The 21,334-nt window shown below is 51.4% G+C and overlaps 1 protein-coding gene across 3 annotated transcripts in view; it reads right to left on the bottom strand.

Annotated features, from left to right (window-relative positions):
• The window catches only part of SLC6A6 (solute carrier family 6 member 6), an 82,479-nt gene that overhangs the window by 12,853 nt on the left and 48,292 nt on the right, over window positions 1-21,334 (bottom strand). For all 3 annotated transcript variants that reach the window (XM_039837359.1, XM_039837358.1, XM_039837360.1), the window contains 5 exons: window positions 15,847-15,979; window positions 9,278-9,412; window positions 8,029-8,132; window positions 7,772-7,896; window positions 3,916-4,028 (listed from right to left, as the gene is read on the bottom strand). In XM_039837359.1, the coding sequence (XP_039693293.1) occupies window positions 3,916-4,028; window positions 7,772-7,896; window positions 8,029-8,132; window positions 9,278-9,412; window positions 15,847-15,979 (610 nt within the window). The remainder of the gene's footprint in view (window positions 1-3,915; window positions 4,029-7,771; window positions 7,897-8,028; window positions 8,133-9,277; window positions 9,413-15,846; window positions 15,980-21,334) is intronic.

The raw sequence follows: 21,334 nt of genomic DNA, 5'->3' as shown, positions 1-21,334 counted from the left end.
CTTTGGGGATTTTGTATGTGTGTGTGCATACCTACATGCCCAAGTGTGCGAGCCCAATGCAGTCATGACTTCAGGACTCCATCCTTGGGCTCCCAAACGTAAGGAGGCGTTCTAGAAAGCCTCTCGATCTTTCTAAGTCTTCCCATCTTTGCACCCAACAATTGATCTTGGAAGCTATTCCATATCATTACACGGAGAGTTGCCTTGTTTTTTAAATGGCAGCACAAAACTCCATCTTGTGGACACTTATCATCATGGACCTAACCAGTGCCCAAAAGATGGCTTCCAGCTTCTGCAGCTACTGACCTGAGCGAGGCCTCTTCCCTTACACCTGTCTTTCGGTGCATGCGCACATGGATCCATAGCATAATTTACGAGTGAAACTTCAGCAGTAAAGGGCTTGTAGACCCATTTTACATTTGGATGGCTATAGACAAATTGCCCTACCAACCAACGCCCTCTGTGGTGGATCTGATTCCTTTAAAAGTTGTAAAGACAAAACCTCCACGCTCTGTTCTTTCATCTGGGAATGGCTTTTGGGAAGCATGTTTCCCCAACATTCCTATAAGACAAGTCCAACCACTTATTCTCTGGGATGCATCACAGGAGGATCAAGGAATACAAACAAGGAGCAGATCCCTTTCATGTGCTGAAAAGGGCAGGAGAAATGACTGTTGGTTGCCAGAAATTTAGGGAAAAGATGACTAAGAGGTTCTTGATAGGGTTCCGAATACAAGGGGCTGATGTTTTAACCTCTGAATGACATGTCAGCTAAAGGAATTCTGAGCCAAAATTGCCACTGAATTATAGCAAACCTGTAGCTCTAATGTTAAGCTTCAAAGATTTAAAAATAAAGGTCCTTTCTTTTTTTGAGATAGGGAAATCACAGACAGGAAGATCCAATGTCACTGTGAGTCAGGGCCAAGACCAGCACAAGCTTCTCGTTTCCAAAGAACACCACCCCCACCTCCACCCCTGTTCCACCAGCCTCTACAGACCTCTCACACTTAATACCTATGTGATCCAGACTTCTCCATGCCTCAATTGCTACCCCTGTAAAATGGGAAGATCTTGCCTACTCAGCAGAGATGCTGAGACAAGATTTGAAATCATTAAAGTGAATTGGTAATTAGGTGATTAATCTTAACTCACGTCAGGGGGCTGGAATGGGTGAGCTCCTAGGGGGCGGTGCCTCAGATGGCAGTGCTCTCTGCTCATGCTGTTTGTTCACAAACTGTATCCCTCTCGGGCAGGCCAGATATCTATAGGCATGTGCCTTGACAAGGGTGACATCCTGACTCCACTTCACAAATAAACACTCAGCAGTATGATGGCCCCTAAGCCAGAGAGTGCTCCCTCAAATGCTAGAAATGTTTCCTGTAATGAGCAAGGGTCACATTTCTCCATCAGCAAGAAGCACTGCCTAATGTTGGCGGTGGGTCTCTGTATTTCCACAAGGAGAAGCTATGTTGAGGTAACTCAAAGGTAAAGGGAGGGGGTTCAGACTAGCAGGTCTGGGAACAGGAAGCCCCAGGGTCAAGTGGTGGCTCCACCCCTTAACCAGCTGTGCGTGACCTGACCTCAGCCTTTGGAGTCCTTATCTCTCTAAGTCTCAGGTTTCCAGGCAGCAGGGCCTGTGCGGATTAAGGAGCTAATGTAGAAAAAGTCAGGTTGGGGAGGGGAAAATGGGGCATTAGTGTGTCATGGGAACAGAGTTTCAGTTTGGGGATATGAAAAATTCAGGAGAGGGAAGGTGGTGATGGGTACACGAGAATGTGAATGTACTTAATGCCACTGAACTGCACATTTAAAAATGGTGTAGTTGGCCAGTTTTATGTTCTGTGTTTTTTACTACACATATGCACATGAAATGCCTGGCACGAAGTTTGGCCCATGTGAACATCTCCGATGGCAGTGCTCTGATGCTATCGAGGTGCTCACGGTGTGTGTAGTGGTCACTAGCATCAACGAAACCTTTCCCCCCACCCCCAAATTTACATAGCACATGCAAAGGAGGGATCCCAACCTATACCATCGAACCCGAGACTCCATGCTTTAGCTCACCAGGTGTAATCCTACTGTGCCCCTTGTGGTTTATCATCAATAGGCAGGTCGTTTAAGGGCTCCGAGTTTCTCGCTCTGAAGTGGGAAGAGAACCACTCCGTCGTCTTAGGCTAGCTTTGAAAACTCATTGAGAGTCCCTAAGTGCCTTGGCCACCCTGGGGCCTAGCTCAGAGGTGCACAACCTCAGCCCAGCCCCACCCGCCTCCCAGGGCGAAATTCTAATGAATAAAACCACCTCCGCTGGCTCATGAAGCAGTTTCTACAGCCCAAGAGGCCTATTTGGGGCCCATGGAGATATCAGGCTTCATCATTTATTAACTTCTTTCTGTTCTTGTTTTTTGCTTTCACTTAGAGGTCTGGAAGAAGTTATAAGAGCCATTTGCTCGGGGCCTCGGAAGGCCAAGCTCATTAACTAGGAATGATTAATGGAGTCCTCCTGCTGTTGACACAGCTCGAGCCCATCGACAACTGCGTAAGTATTTTGTTTTCAATCTCCCAAATGTTTTTATTCTGTCTCCTCTAATCCTGGTTCCCTTTCTGCCAAATCCTTTGTTCTGTTCTTGACCTTACCGGTGGACCACCTCCTCTCCTCTGGCCTTCTAAAACTTTTTCCTCCCTGGTTCCTCCCTGGGCACTGGCTTTGAGGCTGCTGCCCTCGGGACAGGTGGTAAAGCCCTCTCCTGACTGGCCACAGGCTCCCAACTCTCACTGGGTCTCAGGTGACCAAAGACTTTCCATGAGGCAGCCAGAGCCCTAGACCACACATGAGGCTGCAACATGCCTGCTTTCAGTGACTGACTTCAGATGCTGGCCCCTGGGTAGCACTATAGGCAGGGCTCTAAGTGGCCTGGGCACATGACCAGCCCATTCTGCACACCATTACTCCTCCCTTCTAGAGTCACACCTGTACTCGAAACTGTCATCTTGAGAAGGCCCCAATGAAAATACACATATCCCTGGGGACAGGAAACCGAGAGCTCATGCTAACCATCCTCTAAGCACTACTGACTTCTCTGAACCAGGCACGGTGCCTGGTGCTTCATGCAAGGCCATGGAGGTGTGATTGTACCCATTTACCAGATGATAAAACTGAGGCTCAGGCGGGAAGGAAACGTGCCCAACGTCACACAGCAGCTTGGGGTATGGGAAGCTTGGAACTGTGTTACTCCAAGGGCAGATGCAGCCCCTGGTTGGGTCTCATCGAGCACCCAGTGGAGTCCTGAGCCCAGTACAGGAAATAGCCTCAATGGAGTCCTGCCTCAGGAGGGCAGAAGCCAGGACAGCCAGAGGACGGGGCAGGGTTGAGCCAGGTCCCCCAGTGCTTAGCTATTTAGAAAGTGCCGGAGGATCTCAGTTTTACTGTGAGGACAAGCTCGCCCATCTACTCATGTGCTCCAGGAAGCACAGAACAGTGCATGGTCTAGGCTTCTCTGGCCCCACTTTGGACCCTCAGTGTCGGCCTGGGCACTGACTTCCTTGTGCGCAGAGCTGTTGGTCTTTTGCCCAAACTGCCCAGGAGCCGTGTCATTCCTGGGCCCCTGCCGAGCAACCCCACGGCAGCGCATCATTTCTGTTTCAGTCTCACCCTTTTTTTTCCCCATCTACGGCTTTGTTTTAACCACACCCCTCGACTGTCCACTTCCCCTTGCTGAGGTCAACGACTTGAGCTTTGAGGCCTTTTCCATTCCTGGGGGCCCGGAGGAGCCCTCATTAGCTGAAGCTATTGCAAGTCTGATGTGAAGGTGGGTAAGGTATAACGACCTCACACATGGCACAAAGGAGGAGGCTTTTCCAGAACCAGTTCCCCATGGACAGTCCCACCCTCGGGCCGGCCCCTCAATCCGTACATACCTGGCTATCCAGTCCAAGCAAGAGAAGCATAATAAAAAAAAGAATGGACCAAAACGTGGGCAGTGGCATCATTGTCACAGCTTTTGGGTAGGCAATGAAGGCCAGGCCAGGACCTAAAGGGAAGAGAAATGGGGAGGGACAGAGGGGGAGACACATCAGCAGCTGAGCACCCAGAGCACAGGAGCTCATACAAAGACACCCGGGTCTGAGGCAGGGCTCCCAAACCCAAAATGCAGGGAGGAGCCAGGCCTGAATTCTCGCCCGGTGGTAGAGACCGGGTCTGTCTTACTTTTGGGTGGGATGCACCGGGGCTCAGGCGGGGCCCCGTTTTAGCATCTGTCTCCTTAGCAGCAGCACAAGTGGCCTCCTCACACATCAGAATCCGGGCAGACGTTGGTGGTTTGGGATGGAAAATGGGACTGAGCCTGGACTCAGTCTGCCAGCTTAGAAAAGGAGCCCCCCGCCCCCCAAACCAGAGCAAACCACGCCAACATTTGCTGGAAGGAAGCAGGGGAAAGGTTCTGGTTATCTGACTACTAAATCCCGTGTTTGCCAAGGAAAGGTTTCTACTAAAACACAGTGGGAAGGAAAAAAAATAGACAACCACGCCCTGCAGGGCAGATGTCTCTTCGGGGTGCCTCTGCGCACCCACCTGAACAACGTCAATCAGAGCTAAGGCCCAAAGCCGAAGGGAGGCATGCGCGGGGTAAGACCCCAGGCCTGGGAGGCCCATGGCCTACGTTCTAGTCCTCATCACACCATCATCTCCAGTTCCTCTTTATATCACCACCTGCCCTCACAGGGCCTCAGTTTACCCATCTGAGAAGCGAGGGGCAGGTTACGGTACATGACTCCCAAGAAAGCTTCTCGCGTTGATTCCCAGATGCTGACACCATTTCCCTAGAAAAAGGTTTCTGGTTTCTCAAGAAGGGACTCTGACAGAATCTGGAGACAGGAGTCCTGCCAGCTCAGGGGATGCCTGCCTGTCTGACTAGAAACATTCCGAAATAAACACGGAGAAACAAATGTCTCCCCATCTCCAGCTGGCCTCCGTTCTGCTTAGGGGGAAGAATGGAGTAGGGTCCAAGAGATGGTCAGCAGCAGCAAAAGAAAGGAGGCCTAAAAGGCCTGAGCTAAAAAATAAAGTAAAATCTATAACTTAAAAAAAAAAAAAAGTCAAGAAATGTGAAACAAAAAGGGCTGAAGGCAGGATATTTAAAGCAGATACCAGAACCAAATGAATGGTTTAAAAATGAAAAGAAAAAAAAAAAACCTTCGAAACAAATTGGAGCCAGAAACCACATCGCACGGCGTTAATCACAAATGTGGTGGTCAAGGGTGAGTCCTTTTATAGTGCAGAGTCCACTCAACCTAAGGAAAACCTGACCATGACCGAGCATCCTCAGGTGGCTAGAAAACTTCACGAGAAGTGGTGGAAGGGGTGCTTGTACCAACCCCAAAGTCCAAGTTGGACTGGGAAGCCACACTTCCACCTAGACTGGGGCCCCTGGTCCCCCCACACGTCAGCTCTGCGTGAGGAGTCAAGTCCAGCCGACTGTGAGACAGATGTAAAATGGGGCCCCCACCCCCCACCGCCCACCCCCCGGGGCCTGTGAAGGTTCTCAACGTGCTCGTTTCTGTATTTCAGTTTTGCCTTTCTCAAGCCAGCCTCTGGGAGAGGGTCTGGTCTGAGCGCCTTTCTCTAAAAGCGCATGGTGAACTCTAGAGAGAAGTCCATGTGAAATAACGCGGCCGCTCCGAGCACCTCTGCATGACTCTCGGCAGAGAACGCGCCTCTCTACGTTCAGCTAAATAATGATCTTGTTCACATGCACTTGGCTCAATATGGTGCTTGTTAAAAGCTTATTAGAGAAATAATCACCCTTGATGTGTCGGCTGTTCAGACATCACCGTGGGGAATAAGCGCCAAGGTCTTTGAAGTGGACGGGAGGAAGAAAACAACTTAGGTTGACGATATATACATACACATAATACCTAGTTGTCCACAGAGAAAGAGCTACTTATATATCCATATATATCTCCCACCGCCAAGTTCACTCCACGCTCTTGCCGATTCCCAATCAATCAGAATCGGTTTGCAAGCCCTGGACTGAAAAAAGCCACCTGCGAAGAAGTTGCGAACTGTCTCACTTCACCAATCTAACTGCCAACCTCCGAGTGGGTGTGGATATTTCTGGAATTACTTTCTGTGTCCTCAGTCTCGGGCCTGCCTTTGGGGGGCTCTCAGGGAGGGAAAACTATGTATGTAGGTCTGCTTTGAGACCGGGGTCGATGAAGAAATGCATGGTGGGGCCAAGGCGTGGATTTGCCACGTCGTCCTGCATTGTGGGTGTGAAGAGGGGGCCTGGCAGCATCTTTGCCAAGTGAGGAGGAAAGTAGGACCCAGGAGCTCAGAAAGGTCACGGGAGCTCAGATGTGTCCTCACACAGGGTGGGCCAGAGGTCGTCACATGTGTTGAGGGTGGGATGGGGAGGCAGGAAGGAGGACACCCTCATGTCAGAGGGGCCCTGTCTTGGAGACCCCAGCTCTGATCCTGACCAGCCCGAGCAAGACCCTTGCTCTCAGGCCATCAGTCTTGTCTGTGGAGTGGACACCTGAACGCACAATGTTGAGGTACCCCTGACCCCCCGAACTCTAGGGCCCTACGGGCAAGGGTAACACCCTGGCAGGGACTCCCGCTGTGCCTGACCCTGGTCTGTGGTGGTCTCTGGAATCAGGACATTATGCTTTCCTCGGGGCTGGAGGCTCCTGAGCCCAAGACCCCCAGTGCCTCCAAGTGGCCTCACAGAGAAGTGAGAAGTTAGGAGGTCAGGAGGAGCAGGGCAGGGTGCGCAAAATTACAGAATCTTCCAGGCGACTGATGGCCACCCTCCAAGTGAATTGGGCAGGACCGGGGAAGGGCAGAGAAGCCAGGAACGTGGACTTTGAGGATCCTGGGATCCTAAGGTTCTCATTCTCATGCCTAAGCCACTGTAGTTTTAAAGGTGACAGTCCAAGACTTAGCGCATCATGGCAAGTCCCAGAATTTAGGCGCCTGAGATATCGTGGTTCTGAGGCTCTAGGATTCTAGCAACTGAAGACCTCATAATTCCCAGATTCTGAAACCATCTTGCTGGAGCTCCAGGATGTCAGCCTAAGATCCCAGGCTTTGCAGAGCCCGTGATTCTAAAGACTCTTTTCTCCACTCCCGGGTGTCCTGGGGAGGAGTACCCTGCCAACAGGGCCCACGCCGAGAGGGTGACGGTGTCCCCACAACCTACCCCCAGATCAGACCTGTCACCGTCCTAGAGGGCGGCCTTTCATGCCCACTGTCTCTCCCCGCCCCCGAGCCTACGGTGGTGCCTGACACAGGGTAGAGACTCAATGAATCAATAAACATCAGTGGAGTGAATGAATGGGTTTGCTTAGAGGGAGCGCGCTGGGAGCAAAGTGCAAAATACAGAAACCAAAGCTGAGAAGGTGGTGATGGAATGCCGATTGGTGGCTGACTTGAGCCTGAGTTAGAAAAGTGGTTTTCTGTTTTGGAAACCATGAGTTTGCTGAGGAAGGAGGGGAAGGAGGGAAGACCATACCAAAGTAGCTAAATATTCCCCCAACATAACCAAACCCATGTTTCTGCCGCCCCTTGGGCCGAATTGCAATGAAAGTGTTCCAAATTTAGCTTTTGTACTCTTTAATACTTGGGGGACATCTTGGTGGGGGGGGTCCATTTTGGAAACCAGGCTCGTCCCCCCCCATCCAAAGCCCCTGGGGGGGGTCTGGCTTCATGCCTGCAGTACTCGGCTTACACACTAGGTGGCAGTGCCCACCACCACTGCCACCAATACCACCATACCTGACTCAGCCACATCAGCAATGTCCACCCCTTGCTCTTGTGCCATGAAGCCCAGGATGGAAAAAATTGCGAAGCCAGACACAAAACTGGTACCACTGTTCAGGCATCCCAGCAGCATACAGTCCCTAAGTTACACATATGTCAGGGAGCAAGTTAATTCACAACACAAGGAAGCCACGCTCCCTACTTCTTCTCTTTTTTCTTTAAACATCATCATCATTTCTAAGGTCCACCAGGCCCGCTGGTGCGACACTTGCCTGTACGAGTTGTACTTGTACTTGTTGTAGCTCCCCAGTGAGGTCATGGCCCCCAGGCAGATGGCATAGGAGAAGAATATCTGGGTCCCAGCATCAATCCATACCTATTGGGGGTGGGGGCAGGCGGCAAGGAAAGAGAGAGAAGGGGGCGTTAGAGCTGGTTTCCTAGAGGAGGTAGTGCGAGTTCCTGGCCACCTGGCCATCAAGGACTGCACCTCGAAATGTGCAGATTCTCGACTGCAATTGGAGTGCCTGTGCTGAAAACCAAGGTGCCTTTCAAGACAACACCGAGCTGTAAGGAACCCCAGAAGGTGACTGACTACTCAGCCACGAGGTTGAGAGGCTGGACTTTTGAAGCAGATGGATCTCGATTCCAACCACGGAATCACAGTGCGCAAGTAAATACGACTCCTAGAGCCTAAGTTTCCACATCTGTAAAATGGGATCCATGGCTCTGCCCCACAGAGCAATGTTGCAGGTTCAGAGAATAAAGATTTAGCTCGGTTCCAAAGGTAAGCCTGTAAGTCAAGGCTGCTGTCATTACTGTAATTGTTACTGTCTGGGGACCCTGAGCTGGAGTAGAAAGAATTCCGTAATGGCTTATGCAGGCAAAACTGCTCTCCGGCACACCTTTATCAGGCAGGTCCCGATGGCCACAAAGCTGCCATCTCAGTGGTCCTCTGATCTGTCCAAGCCCCCTCCCACCTACCTCCTACTGAGGGGGAGAAGACAGTGAAGAAGAGACCCAAAGGAGCAACCCGAAGGCTGAGGATCCTGGGGACAAAAAAAAAAATCCTTCAACGGGCCAATAACATCTCCCAGGGTTTTCTTCGACCCTCTGCAGTCATGTGGCTGAGCGCCAAGAGGTGGATGTTCGGTATCGGTCCCTTGACCTGCCAAGAGGTCACTAACTCTGAATTCCATCCTCGGCTAAGGAAGCCAGCAGCTCTCTCACCCCCACGATGCAGCCCTCTCAGCTGCTGCGGGCAGAGGCCAGCTCTGAGAAGAGACTAGTTCAGAAAGACTTCTCTCTCTTCCCTGGCGCGGTGCCGAAATTAGACTATAATTGGCCTGCCTCAGGAGTCTTCGACATGAAAAGATACACACACAGCTGGAACAGCCCATGAGCACCGTGAATGATCTGCCACAGCCCAGTGGAAAAGTACTCGGGGCTGATGCTCAGCTAGATTTGTGCACCCAAAAACCACAGCCCTGAGCAGGAGGGAGGACAGGCTGTGCCCTGAAGTACCTGTGGGTCCTCGAGGCGGCTGATGTCAGGGTACAGATAAAACTTGATGCCTGCGCCTGCACCAGGCAGCGTCAGTCCACGAACCAGCAGCACCAGGAGCATAGCAAACGGGAAAGTGGCCGTGAAGTAGACGACCTGTGAAGGATGAGAGGGATTCGGGGGAGACTGTGGATCACTTGCTGCTGTTAAATTCGAGCATCTTTTCCAAGGCTAGTGGGGGTTCTGTGGCCGAGCCTGCTGTTTCGCTTGCTGTGTGACCTTGGGCATGTGGCTTAACTGCTCTGGGCCATAGTTGCCTCATCTGTAACCTGGATATAAGTACCTCCACCTCATAGATTTACTGAGAATCAGTGAAAAAAAATCCTATAAATATTTACTAAATATCTGGGCCCTAGAAATAAAGTGGCGGACAAGACAGAAAACAAATCCCTGCGCTTATGGAACTGACATTCTAGTGGGTAGAGATGGAAAGTACAAAATGAGAGAGTAAACTATCAAGTGTGTATGAAAAGGCCTGGTCCAGTGGTTGGCACATGGCACTTAGTTCCTATTAGCCAACATATCAACTATTACTACGACTCATGGTTAAAAATTAGATCAGTGTGGGTTCCAATCCCAGCTCTATCCCCTCGCTTGCAGTGTGACTTTGGGCATTAAGCTTAACCTCTCTGGGCCTGTTGCCTCATGTGGGAAATGGAGATAAGATAAAGAAGGCCTTCATCAAGAGATGAGGAGGGGCTTCAACAGGATGATACCTCTAACCCCATCGAAACAGTACCTGCCTGGCACTTGCTTCTCAAAAACGGGGCCTATCGTTGACATTGTGGTTTTGTAGGAAGCACACAGGAACTTCTGGGAAGGAAACGAAGCCTCTAAAGCCCCTCACAGCCGGGATGGGGAAGGTCTCCACTTCCTTGGAGCTATGGGAGGCCCAAGGCCTTCTCTGGGTCACATGACACATCCCTCGCAGACCAAGGTCAACACAAGGTGAGCACCAGAGATGACCCGGGCTGGGCCTTCCCATCCTCAAGGGCCTGCCCTACTTTCTCTGCTTCTCCTCTCCTGAAAGCACTGGTCTCCAAACTTCCCATGGCTTCAATTCCTGTGGATGGATTTTCCCATCTTTTTCTTCACCATGAAGAGATTCCAGGTGGGGGTTATGCCTACAAGGAGCTCGACGGTGCATAGCTGAATGGATGGTGAAACCCTGATATTTCTAGCAGGGCGCACTGGCTGAGCAAGGATTTCCCAGGCACAAACCCATGCTGTGTTCACCATGCCCCCAAAATTGGTACATTGGCTGCTTGTCGACAGAGGGGAACTGAGGCTCGGCGGGGCTTAGAAACTTAGCCAGATCATCTGCAAAATGCAGAATCAGCACCCAGAGCCCTAAGACGGGCTCACAGAGCCCTTAGCTCTCTCTGACGGCCTGGGAGACCAAGGGAGTAGGGAAAAACCACCGCACAACCAATGCGCCCATTTTTTAGGTGAGGAAACTGAGACTGAGAGCAGGATGAATGTGCCCATGGTGTTGGGGGGAGGAGGCAGCACCAGGGTGTCACAGGGCACTGCTGGGGTGCAGGGAGGTAGCAGACACTAAGAGAGGGTGAGAGAACCACGGACATCGCTTGGCTGGCACAGGAACCCTCGATGGAGCAGAATTCTCGGGTAGTCACCATCCCTTTGTGTAAAAACAACTAGAAAGAGGTTTTGGGAAAAGGCAAAGAGGAAGCTCTCAGGGCCTGCCTGGCTCAGCTGCCCTCAGTCAAAACCACCAACCAGCATTTACTGAGCGCTTACTGTGTGTCTGGTGCTATTCCAAGTGCGGTAACTTCTGTATGCAGTTGGTCCTGCCCTAACACTTTGAGGCAGGTGTTATTACTATCCGCATCTTGAAGGCAGGGAAGCTGAGGTCCAGAGAGAGCCCACTGCTTACCCACACAGGTCACATAGCACTTAAGGGGCAGAGCGGGGACACGCCCCAGAGCCTGCCTTCAGATAACACCCACAGAGCAGTAAAAAGCCCTTCCACATCCAGCAGTTTATTGCATCTCCCCAAAGACCAGAGGAAGGCTGAAGTCTGCGTGGGCGCAGGGCTGGCTTATTGCAATACCTTGGGCAAAGTATTGTCCTTCTCTGCACTTTACTTCCCCATTTCTGAAGTAGGAGGCTCGGACCAGATGAGCTCGGAGGTTCCCTCGGGAAGGGGAATCAGGGGGCGGAGTGGCCAAGAGGATCAACTGGGGGTCGCCCAGCTTGGGGTTCCCTTCCCCACCTCTGCCACCTCCCAGCTAGGCAGCTTGGGAGGAAATGCTCAATGCTGGGAACACAGTGAGCCCTCAACAAAGCCTAGCAGGAGCACTCTCCTGACGATCCTCAGGTGCTGGGTCCTACTCCTGCCTCTGCCGCATCCTCCTCTGAGACTCAAGTGTCCCCGGCCACCCTAATTTTCTTCTCCTGAGGCAAGAACCCTCACCATTTCCCAAGGACAAGAGGCAGACGTGGAGGTTGGGGGCAGGGCAGGAAGCCCCAAAACGGGGGAAAGAAGAAAACCAAGTGCCCCACAGGCTACTCCTCCCTTCCTGCGCACAGGCTCCCTGACCAGTTCCCACCTCTGGACCCTGCTGTGGGCCACACCCAGGGCTGCTGAACAATAGCCGCTGACAGCAGGCCATCCCTAGAGAGCAGCTACTTCAAAGCTGGCTGGGCCCCACTGGGCTGGACGATCAGGCTGTGGCCAGAGGGCTTTGTGTCAGGGACACAGGACACCACCAGGGGATGGGGGGGTGGCTTCCCTTGTTTTCCTGTATTTAATTTGTTTATCAAGCACTTATGTAGCACTTACTGTGTGCCAGGCACTACCGAAGAGCTTTACATGTGTTAATTCATTTAATACTCCCCAACTGGAAGAGGTAGGTGCTATTGTTACCTGCATTTTCTAGATGAGGAAACTGAGGCTCCGAGAGGTGACATCAGCTGTCTGGGGTTACAGATCTAGTCGGTGGCAGAGGTGGGATCTGATCTAGGCTGGCTAGTTTCGGGATCCGGTGTGTCGTGTGTGTTATGGTTTTCTTCCCCACATCAGAATAGGACACCTCCACATGGTCACGGCCTCCCTTCCGCTGCCTCTTTGCAAAGCCACCCTTGTTGTGCAGAATTTGCTGCTCCGAGGACAAGCCCCTGAGAGCCATTCTCTCAACCTTTCCGTGACTCCCCCGGGATCCTTGCAGGAGACGCTGGTGCCAGCCGCCGCCAGTAGGCCTCTGGCGGTGGCCCAGCAGGCCTTGCCACGGGACGTGGTAGTTTTCCACTCTTCCTGGCAAACCTCTGTGGCTCCTCTGAGCCCTCGACCCAAATGCCCTGTGGCCCAATTGCCCTGGAAACTTCCAAGGACAACTCTTCCTCATCCTCTGGGGACAGTGGGGAGAAGGTAGCCCACAGGCGGGAGGGAAATGGGCTAGTTTCCGGCTGCCCTGAGCTTCCTTCAGGGGCGAAGGCCTGGGCAGGTGGGGCTATGGGTCAGTGCCCAGTACCTAAGCAGGCCCTGAGGATCCAACCCACATCCCACTGTGTGTGGACGGCTGAGGGGGGGGGGGGGGGGGGGGGCGGCGAGGAATGGCATAACTAGCTCATTTCACACAAGGGGAAAATAAAGCTCGGAGAGGGAAAGAGACTTACCCAAAGTCATGTAGCTTGTGGTGGGACAGATCAGAGACCCAAAACCAGATCTCGCTCTGATTGCCACCCCTGCTTTACTTCTAAGCTCTGGATAGAAGAGCTGTCCTGGAGGCTGGCGATGGAGAGGCACAGCCTCGGGACATGTCTGTGCTACGTCCTCTATGGGTCCACAGGATGGTACATCCTGGGTGGGGGTCTGGACTTTTGTCATCTTCCTGGACCATGGTGGTTACAAATCTGATCTGTGGCTAGGGCTGGAAGCCATGGCTGGTGGTGGCTGGGCAGGCGGGCAGGCGGGCAGGCGGGCAGGCGGGCAGGCCAGTGGAGCGTGAGCCTAACCGTGTTTGTCTTGGCTTCTTGGGGCTGGCCCAGGCCCTGCTATTGTTCTGGGAATCACGCTTGCCCCTCAGGGGCCCAATGCCGCTGGAAGAGATGATGTCTCTAGGAGCAGACTAGAGGGACCTTTGGCAAGTCACGTCTTCAGTTGGCTACAGTCGTAGCCTGGAACTCTCTGCTTTTTGTGCTGATTCTATTCTCCTGCCCGCTCCATTGTGTCCCAGATTTTGCTCATTGTTCTTGGTAGACGTCAGCCTCCTCCATCAGACTGGAGGCTCCTCAGGGGTCTGGGTCAGACACAACTCAGGGCCTTTGCATGAGCTGTTCTCTCTCCCTGGAATTCTTTCTCCTCCAAATACCCACATGGCTTGCCCCACCACTTCCTTGAGATCTTTGCCCGGAGTCACCTTGGTGAACCTTGCCTGGCCACCTTATTTCACATTGCACCCAATATTCCCTGTTCTCCTTTGCTGCATTATCCTTTCCCCTAGCTCGTGTCACTATCTTACTTCTACATATTTTACACATTCCCCTTGTTACAACTGATGATCTGTCAAGCTCTTGGACCACAGGGATTTTTGTCTGTTTTGTTGGCTCCTGCATGCCCCCCAGCCTCATTCCTACAACAGTACCTGGCAGATAAAGAGGCTCAAAACATACGACTACGTAAGTAAACGATCATGTCTTTAGCATTGCTCGGCACCAGTGCTCCACAGAAACTTCCTGAGAGACTGACCTCTATGTGGGGGAACGGAGGCAAGGTGAGGAAGGGATTGGTGTTTACTGCACAGTCTGTGCCACAGGTTGTGCCGGGTGCCTAACACACTCATTCAACCCGACTACTGCCCATTTTCGAGATGAGGAAACTGAGGCTCAGAGGTGAGGAACTGACCTCGGACAGGTCACTTCACCTCTCCCAGCTCAGTTCCCTCATTTAAAGAGAGGTGGTAATGAAATGGGATACCACAGATGGATGAGCTCCAGGGAGCTGTGGGAATAACTCGAGCTACCCTCTTCCTGCCAGTTCTGGGGGAATGAGGTAAGCGAGGAATATGTATGTGAAGATTTCTGAAGCCTGGCCTGCTTCCTTTCCGGATTGGGTTTTAGGGTCACGGGGTGGTTATGCCCTGAGAAACAGGAAGAGAGTGTGGTGCTCTCACAGGCACCCATTCTGCCTCTGCAACCGAGGCATCCAGATACTGCCCAGCAGATGCCCAGAGTAACTGCTGGGATCTGTTCAGATCCGCGATCTTGCCTAAGGGGCTCTTCACCCGGGAGAACATGGTCCTTAATTCTAAAGTCTGGTGCACTCAAGGCGTCTTCTCCAAATGACTTTGCCACCACCCACTGCTATACCTCAAATGCCATTTTAATGTATGCTTCTGACCTTTGGTGGCTTTTTAATCTTAGATTTTTTCCTCTATCAAGATGCGAATGACAGGGGAAATGAGAGAAGGACTTGTGAAGGCAGGTCAAGCCAATGCCTTCACTATGGCTTAGGCCTTGGGTTCAGGCCCACACTGCTGACTATGACAGACTCCTCTGCACTGAGCTTGTCATCAGAGGGGCCATGCTATCAGAGTCAGTGTCTTGGTTTCCAGGTAATTATTCAGCTCTAATTGTTAACACAGACCATTTTAGTTATAGGCTAAAATTTTTCTTCCTGCCAATATATACCAGTGTATGCCTAAATCCTTAATTATAAGCTAACATTTTAATTATCAGCTACTGCGTGTGTTAATAGCTAACATCCTAGTCATCCTATAACATATTAATCGGGAGCAAATATTTCAGTCACAGCTAACACTTTGGTTAACAACTAACATCTTGGTTATGAGCAAATGACTTAATCATCAGTGAAAGCTTTCCTTAATAAGGAACATCCTAGTTACCAGCTAAAATGTTAGTGGTAAGATAATTCAGTGAATCTGACTTAGCAGCAAAAATTCACGTCAGTGCTTCTCAAACTTCAAAGTGCATTTGGATTATCTTGGGCTCCCGTTCAAATGCAGGTTCTGATTCTGTAGGGCCAGAGCAGGCCCACGGGTCTGCATGTCTGACAAGCCCCTAGAGGTCCTGATGCTGCTGGTCAGGGCATACTTTGCAAAGCAAGGGTCCATGTTGTCTGTTAAGAGCTGGTAATTAACAACAGAGTTGCCAAAACACTCATGACCAGCTTAACTTATCTGTTATAACCCCAACATTAGTTATCTGCTAGCATCTGCACTACTACCGACACCTCGACATGGGGACCAGGGGTGTGCGGCAACTTGCACAGGCTCGAGGGAGGTGACTGTTCAATTTTCAGGAATTTTGCGAGCTGGTTGTTAAACCATCAAGAACTTGAAATCAGACATGGTGGGAGTCTTTACACCATAAAATTGGGAAATGCTACAAACCAAGGCTTTACTTGCTTTCGGAAGATGGGGTCGAGCAGCCCACACCCACTCCTAGGTCAGGGCCGGTTTTGGCAGAGAGGCTCACGGGGCAAGAAGTACTCTTGGCTGAGGGGGCCAATTGCCATAAGGCAGGAGAAGGACAGACGAACAACTCACTTTGCCTGTGGACTTGACGCCCTTCCAGATGCAGAAGAAACAGACAAGCCAGACGAAAAGAAGGCAGAGAGCGAGGTCCCACTTCAGCGAGCCGGGGTTGTCGATTCCAGAAGACAAGCTCAGCACATTGCGCCTTGAATCAAGCAGAGCCACATGTCAGCGGGACCCAACCCCTGGGCAGGGGGAATGGAGACCTGGACTCCGACAGGCTATGGTTCAAATCCTGGCTCAGGTGCTGCATTTGCACACATCACCTGTCCTCTCCAGGCCCTAGAATTTCCATTGGTCTCAGGAAATAGCTAACCCCTGTCACAGAGTTGTAGGGAGGTCAACCAGGGGATGAATTCGGACTCCTAAATCAGGCAAACCTGAGTTCAACCCAGCTTGGCCTCAGACAAGTTAAATAAACCCCTAAGCCTCAGTTTCCTCATCTGTAAAATGGGTACTGATTCCCATGTGACCGATTCTCAGCAGACCCTTCTTCACTGGGTTCAAACCTGGCTCCGCCGTGTAATCACTGACTTTGGGCTAGTTACCCAACCCCCGCCCCCCGACCTTAGTCCCCTCATCTATGAAATGAGAATAGCTACCGTCCCCCTAAAATGTCCCATGCCGCTTTTATTTTAGCCAACCATTTCTTATCTGGATCTCTCACTAAAATGTAAGCCTCAAGGGGGCAGTGTTCTGTCTGTGGTGGTAGAACACCCACCACCTCCTTACACTGATTTGTTGTTAGGAGAAAACCCACACTAAGTACAGGGTCTGGGGTTGTAGCCAGCCCTCAAGAAGCCCTGAGATGTTAGCCTTGTGATGCTAACATCATCACAAGAGAGGCCCAGAGCAGCTCCTGGCACCTAAGCAGTGCTGGTTCCCCTCTTCCCTTCTAGGGCTGTGAAGGTCTCAGAAGGAGGGCAGGTAGACTGAAGAACAATCAGCACGAGGCAGCCACCAACCCTGCCCAACATCACAGGGCATAGCAGTCCGAAAACCTTGCCGACGCATACAAGCACCTACTCACAGACACACTCCTGAGGGGCAGATGTCAGGGTAAGGCAGCATGGGGTGCTGACGGCCGAGAAGACCATGCAACTTAATGCCCAGAAACAGGTCCCATTGTCCCAGGGCTCTGCTTGACGTGGCCATGACCAAGCGGCAGCCACACTGAGCAAAGGGACATTGACCCTGCCCACTAGTCCATCAGGGTCACCTGCCCACCGAATCACCAGGCTGCAGACCATGGGAAACAAGGTGCTCATGCTCCCCTGGGAGAAGCTGGATTTCCTTCTAACGAAAGTCCGCTCCCTATCTGAAGGCCACACTCTTGAGCAGAGCAGAATAGACAGAGAGAAGAGTGTGACTCATGCTTCAGTTTTCTCGTCTGTAAAACATGAACAGCCCAGGATGCTGCTGGGAAAGGCTCCCAGACCATCCCGAGCTCTCAGCCAGTTGTGGGGCGTTACCCATGGTCAGGGCTCTGGGACTCAGAATGCCCACTGGGTCAGGAAACTTTTCCATTGCTTCTCCTTTTTTTTTTTTTTTTTTTTTCCAGAGAAGCTTCGACATGAGGACCTTGACTCAATCCAAGATTCCTATCTCACTGGCATTCAAGCAAGGCCTTTCTTTTGTTCATTACTGTGCTCCTAGTACCTAGAACATCACATGGCACATAGTAGGACCTCAAGATATACCTGCCGAATGAATGAATGAAAGGACTCAACTGGAGTGAACAGCAAGTTTGCATGTCACTCTAGATCCATGAAATATTTCCACTAACAAACCTCAGTCTTTTCTTGCTGGTCACCCCAACATCAATGGGCTCCCCACTGGCACCTAGGACGATGTGTGCTCATGATGACACCAACGATGTTTTTCAACTTATCTCATCCGATCCAAGGACTAGTAGTTGTTTGTCCCATTTTACAGATGGGGAAAATGAAGCTTGAAGGACCAAACTACCCACAGATGCACAGACAGCAGAAGACAGAGCTGCCACTCTACATCCAGGCCCATCTTAGTCCAAAAGCCAGTGCCTTCTGGACTCCACCTAACTGCTTCTCTGATTCACAGAGAAAATACAGCCTAAACCTTAAAAAGACTGTCTCCAGTCCCTGCTACGGGCCCAGGCCAGGGTCACCTAGAGCCTTGGGGCAGGGGGACACGGACATCCCCATAAGGCAGGGCTGGCAGCCAACTGCATCCTGGCTGAGGCCCTGCCAAGCATGTGGATCTGGCGGCTGCACCAGCTCTAGAACAAAAAGCCCTTCCCTGTGCAGCTTCTAGAGCTCGGCGCCTTCAGTGACGGACTAGAGCATGCTGGGCAGCGGCCCAAAGCTTCCTTGTGAATGGGCAGTGTCACGGACGGCACTTTTCCACCTCCACACCTTCGCACCCTCTCCAATGCCAAGTACACGTCCTTGTGCTTCCAGAGAAGCTTTCCCTGATGCTCCACAGATGACTAACTGTAGAGTCCCTGGCTGTCCTCTCACACTGGGTATCACCATTGGGTGACACATCTGGCTTGTCTATCAGACTCTAGACATCCCAAGGACAAGAATCTCACAGGCAGGCACACAGTAGGTTCTCAGCTAATGCTGAGGAGGTACCCAGTCATCAGACAATCTTTCTTTCCTTCTTAAGGACAAGTTGGCCAAGAAGCTTAAAACCCCGGGGCGGGGTTTCTGACAGCACCAAGCCTGCAGTCAGTTCACTGACATTTTTCTGCCTTCTACCACCATCGTGCTGGGCAAACCAGTGGTGCCCACTACAGATGAGAGGCTGTCACATTGGCTTGGCCTGGGCAACTGACCAGTGATGGAAGCCACAACAAGGAAACTGAGTCATAATTTGCTTCTCTGTTACTGGTGGCCATCTCCTTGCAACATCTCCAGTGACATTTTAAGGCACGTTTTCTTTGACCTAACAATTCCATTCCCCCCTACAATTACACTCGCATGCATGGTCAAAGGCAGGGACTACCCCACAACGCTCTCTGTAGGAGCAAAAGACTGGAAACCACCCAAATGGCCATCAATAGGGGCTAAGTAGGCACGGAGAAGACACAGTGAAATGCGAAGCGGGAAAGCTCCCTGCATACTGATAAAGGAAATCCATCCTGGAGATAAATAGATGAACAAAGCAAGGCAAGGAACAGCGCAAATGGCATGCTCCCTATTGTGTAAAAAGGGATGGATGCACACTGTGCTTGAACATGCACAGACTATTTTTGGCAGGGCATACAAGACGTTGGTTTTCGCTGCCGAAGGAAGGGGAGGGGGACTCGGTGGTGGGGATGCAGGGGAGGGGGACTCATTTTTTCATTATCAAATGTTTTTAATGTGTACATATCACCTTTATACACATTATTTTAAATTCTAGAAAATGTTCGTAAGGGGCCATGCTGACATTCTAGGAATGGAATGAATATGTCTCATCAATCAGGGTTGTCATAACAAAGCCTGATGTGGGCTTGGGGCCAAAATGACCGACATTCTTTCCAAGGACATCACAAGGGTAGCTGTGGAGGCCAGAGTGTGTGGGTCCATCTGAATCCCTTTTTGAGGGGACCCATTTTGAAGGACCTTCCACAAGTCCCTTGGCCCCCATGGCCTCAGCAGTCTAGAATCTACTGGGCTTTCCCCCTGCGCCACATGGGAGTGCTGTGCCCCAAAGGCACTGCCACGATGTACTACCACTCATCGGTGCCAGGAAACTGCACAAGTTACCCCAAATCTGGCCACATCTCCCCAGGACTGCCACCACCACTACCTGGGCCCCCGCTGCTTCCCAGGGTTATTTCAGCAGCCTCCTCACTGGTCTTTCTGTCCCCACTCTGTTCTCATTAATCTGTGAATACCCATGTCAGATCACCCCCTTCTCTGCTCTACATCCTCCCATGGCTCCCGCATACCTGGCCAACAAGGCCCTTTTGATTGGCCCTACTCCTTTTTGCCTCCCCGAATATGTGACAAAATACTCTATCACTCAGATTCAGAGACCTTAAAGAATGAGGGTGGTGCCTATTAATAATGATGCCAGGACCACAGGTGTAAATAAGATATGTCCAGGACAAGCTGTATGTACAGTGGGTCGTCCCATCTCGAACCTCATCTCCCATATGGCCCTTTCACTTCCTCCTTTAGCCATGGTGGCTTCTGGAATGTTCCCAGAATAGGTGGAACAGGCTCCTGCTTCAGGATCTTGGAACTGACTGTTCCCTCAGCTACTCATTACATGACATGCCACCTCTCCTTTAGGTCTCTGTTCAAAAGCCACTTCACCAGGGCAGCCTATATAAAAAGCATCCCTGGTCACTCACCTTCCTCTGCCCTGGCTTTATTTTCCATCACTTATCATCGTTTTTCTATTATAATTTTATTCGTGTTATCTATTTAAAGTCCATTTGTTCTACTAAAATGACATCTCCAAGGAGGCAGGACCCGTGGCTCTCTTGATCATTGCTGGATCCAGAGCAGTGCCTGGCACATAGTAGGTGCTCAATAGACATTAGTTGAGTAAATCAATTATACCCATTTGGTTGATGGGGAAACTGAGGCTCAGAGAGGTTCGGGAATTCACCTAAAATTACCTAGATAAAAATCAACTCTGGGCCTGGGCCTGGTTTCTTTTTTCCGATACCACCTTGGGGACCAGCCACCCATGTGCCGGGTCCTACACTGCCCTACACTGCCCAAGGGCCTCCAGCATCCCAAACTTCCCTGCATCTCTCTTACAGACAGAGGAGATGCAGAGGTGAGCTGCATTCTTGTCCAAGAACAGTAATGATTCATTCCAGGGTGGGATCCAAAAAAGAATTGCCTGGACGTCTGTTTTCAGTCGGCCACCCCGCTGCCGTCCAGCCAGCACTCAGAGATGTAAATACGTCCTCCGAGTGGGCCAAATCGTTTCCTTTTGACTGTCGGCCAGCCATTTATTGGCGATGGCTCTTCCCTGGAGACTGGTAGAAGCAACAATTATAAAAGAGCCCGTCCGCCCTGAGCATGGGCCGCACAAGCCTTTCTCCCCCGCCTCCCCCTTCCGACAGCTGCAGGGGAAGATTGGCTGAGTGGGGCTTGTTTGCAAATATGACTCATTTCTTTGATTCTAATAAAGTCTAATGATACGTGCTGAGCTCCCAGGGGGCTCTAGAGGAACTGAGGAGGAAAGCATGGCTCCAGCCTGATGGAGGGCATTTGGCCAGATCTGGCCTTGCCTGTCTTCCAGGGCTGGGGGTGAAGTAGGACCCTCGGGACAGAGGTGACCCCAGAGCAGGACAAAGTTGACCAGGGGCAGCAGTTCTGCTTCCTCATCAGAGAGCAACTTAAATTATAAAGCTAGGATGTAATGATTGTCTCCGGGGCCCAGGTGGCTTTCATGGGGACCTGGTAAAGGGCATCTCACCGGTCCCCATTGAGAATGGCACTTTAGCATTGTAGACGGGATGGGCATGGGGGATCCAGGCCAAGAGAAGACCCCATGCATAACCTGAGAG

Source organism: Pteropus medius, unplaced genomic scaffold (genome assembly GCF_902729225.1).
Source record: "Pteropus medius unplaced genomic scaffold, Ma_sr-lr_union100, whole genome shotgun sequence".
In the NCBI taxonomy this organism is placed as follows: Eukaryota; Metazoa; Chordata; class Mammalia; order Chiroptera; family Pteropodidae; genus Pteropus; species Pteropus medius.
This window is presented reverse-complemented; position numbering and strand designations above follow the sequence as displayed.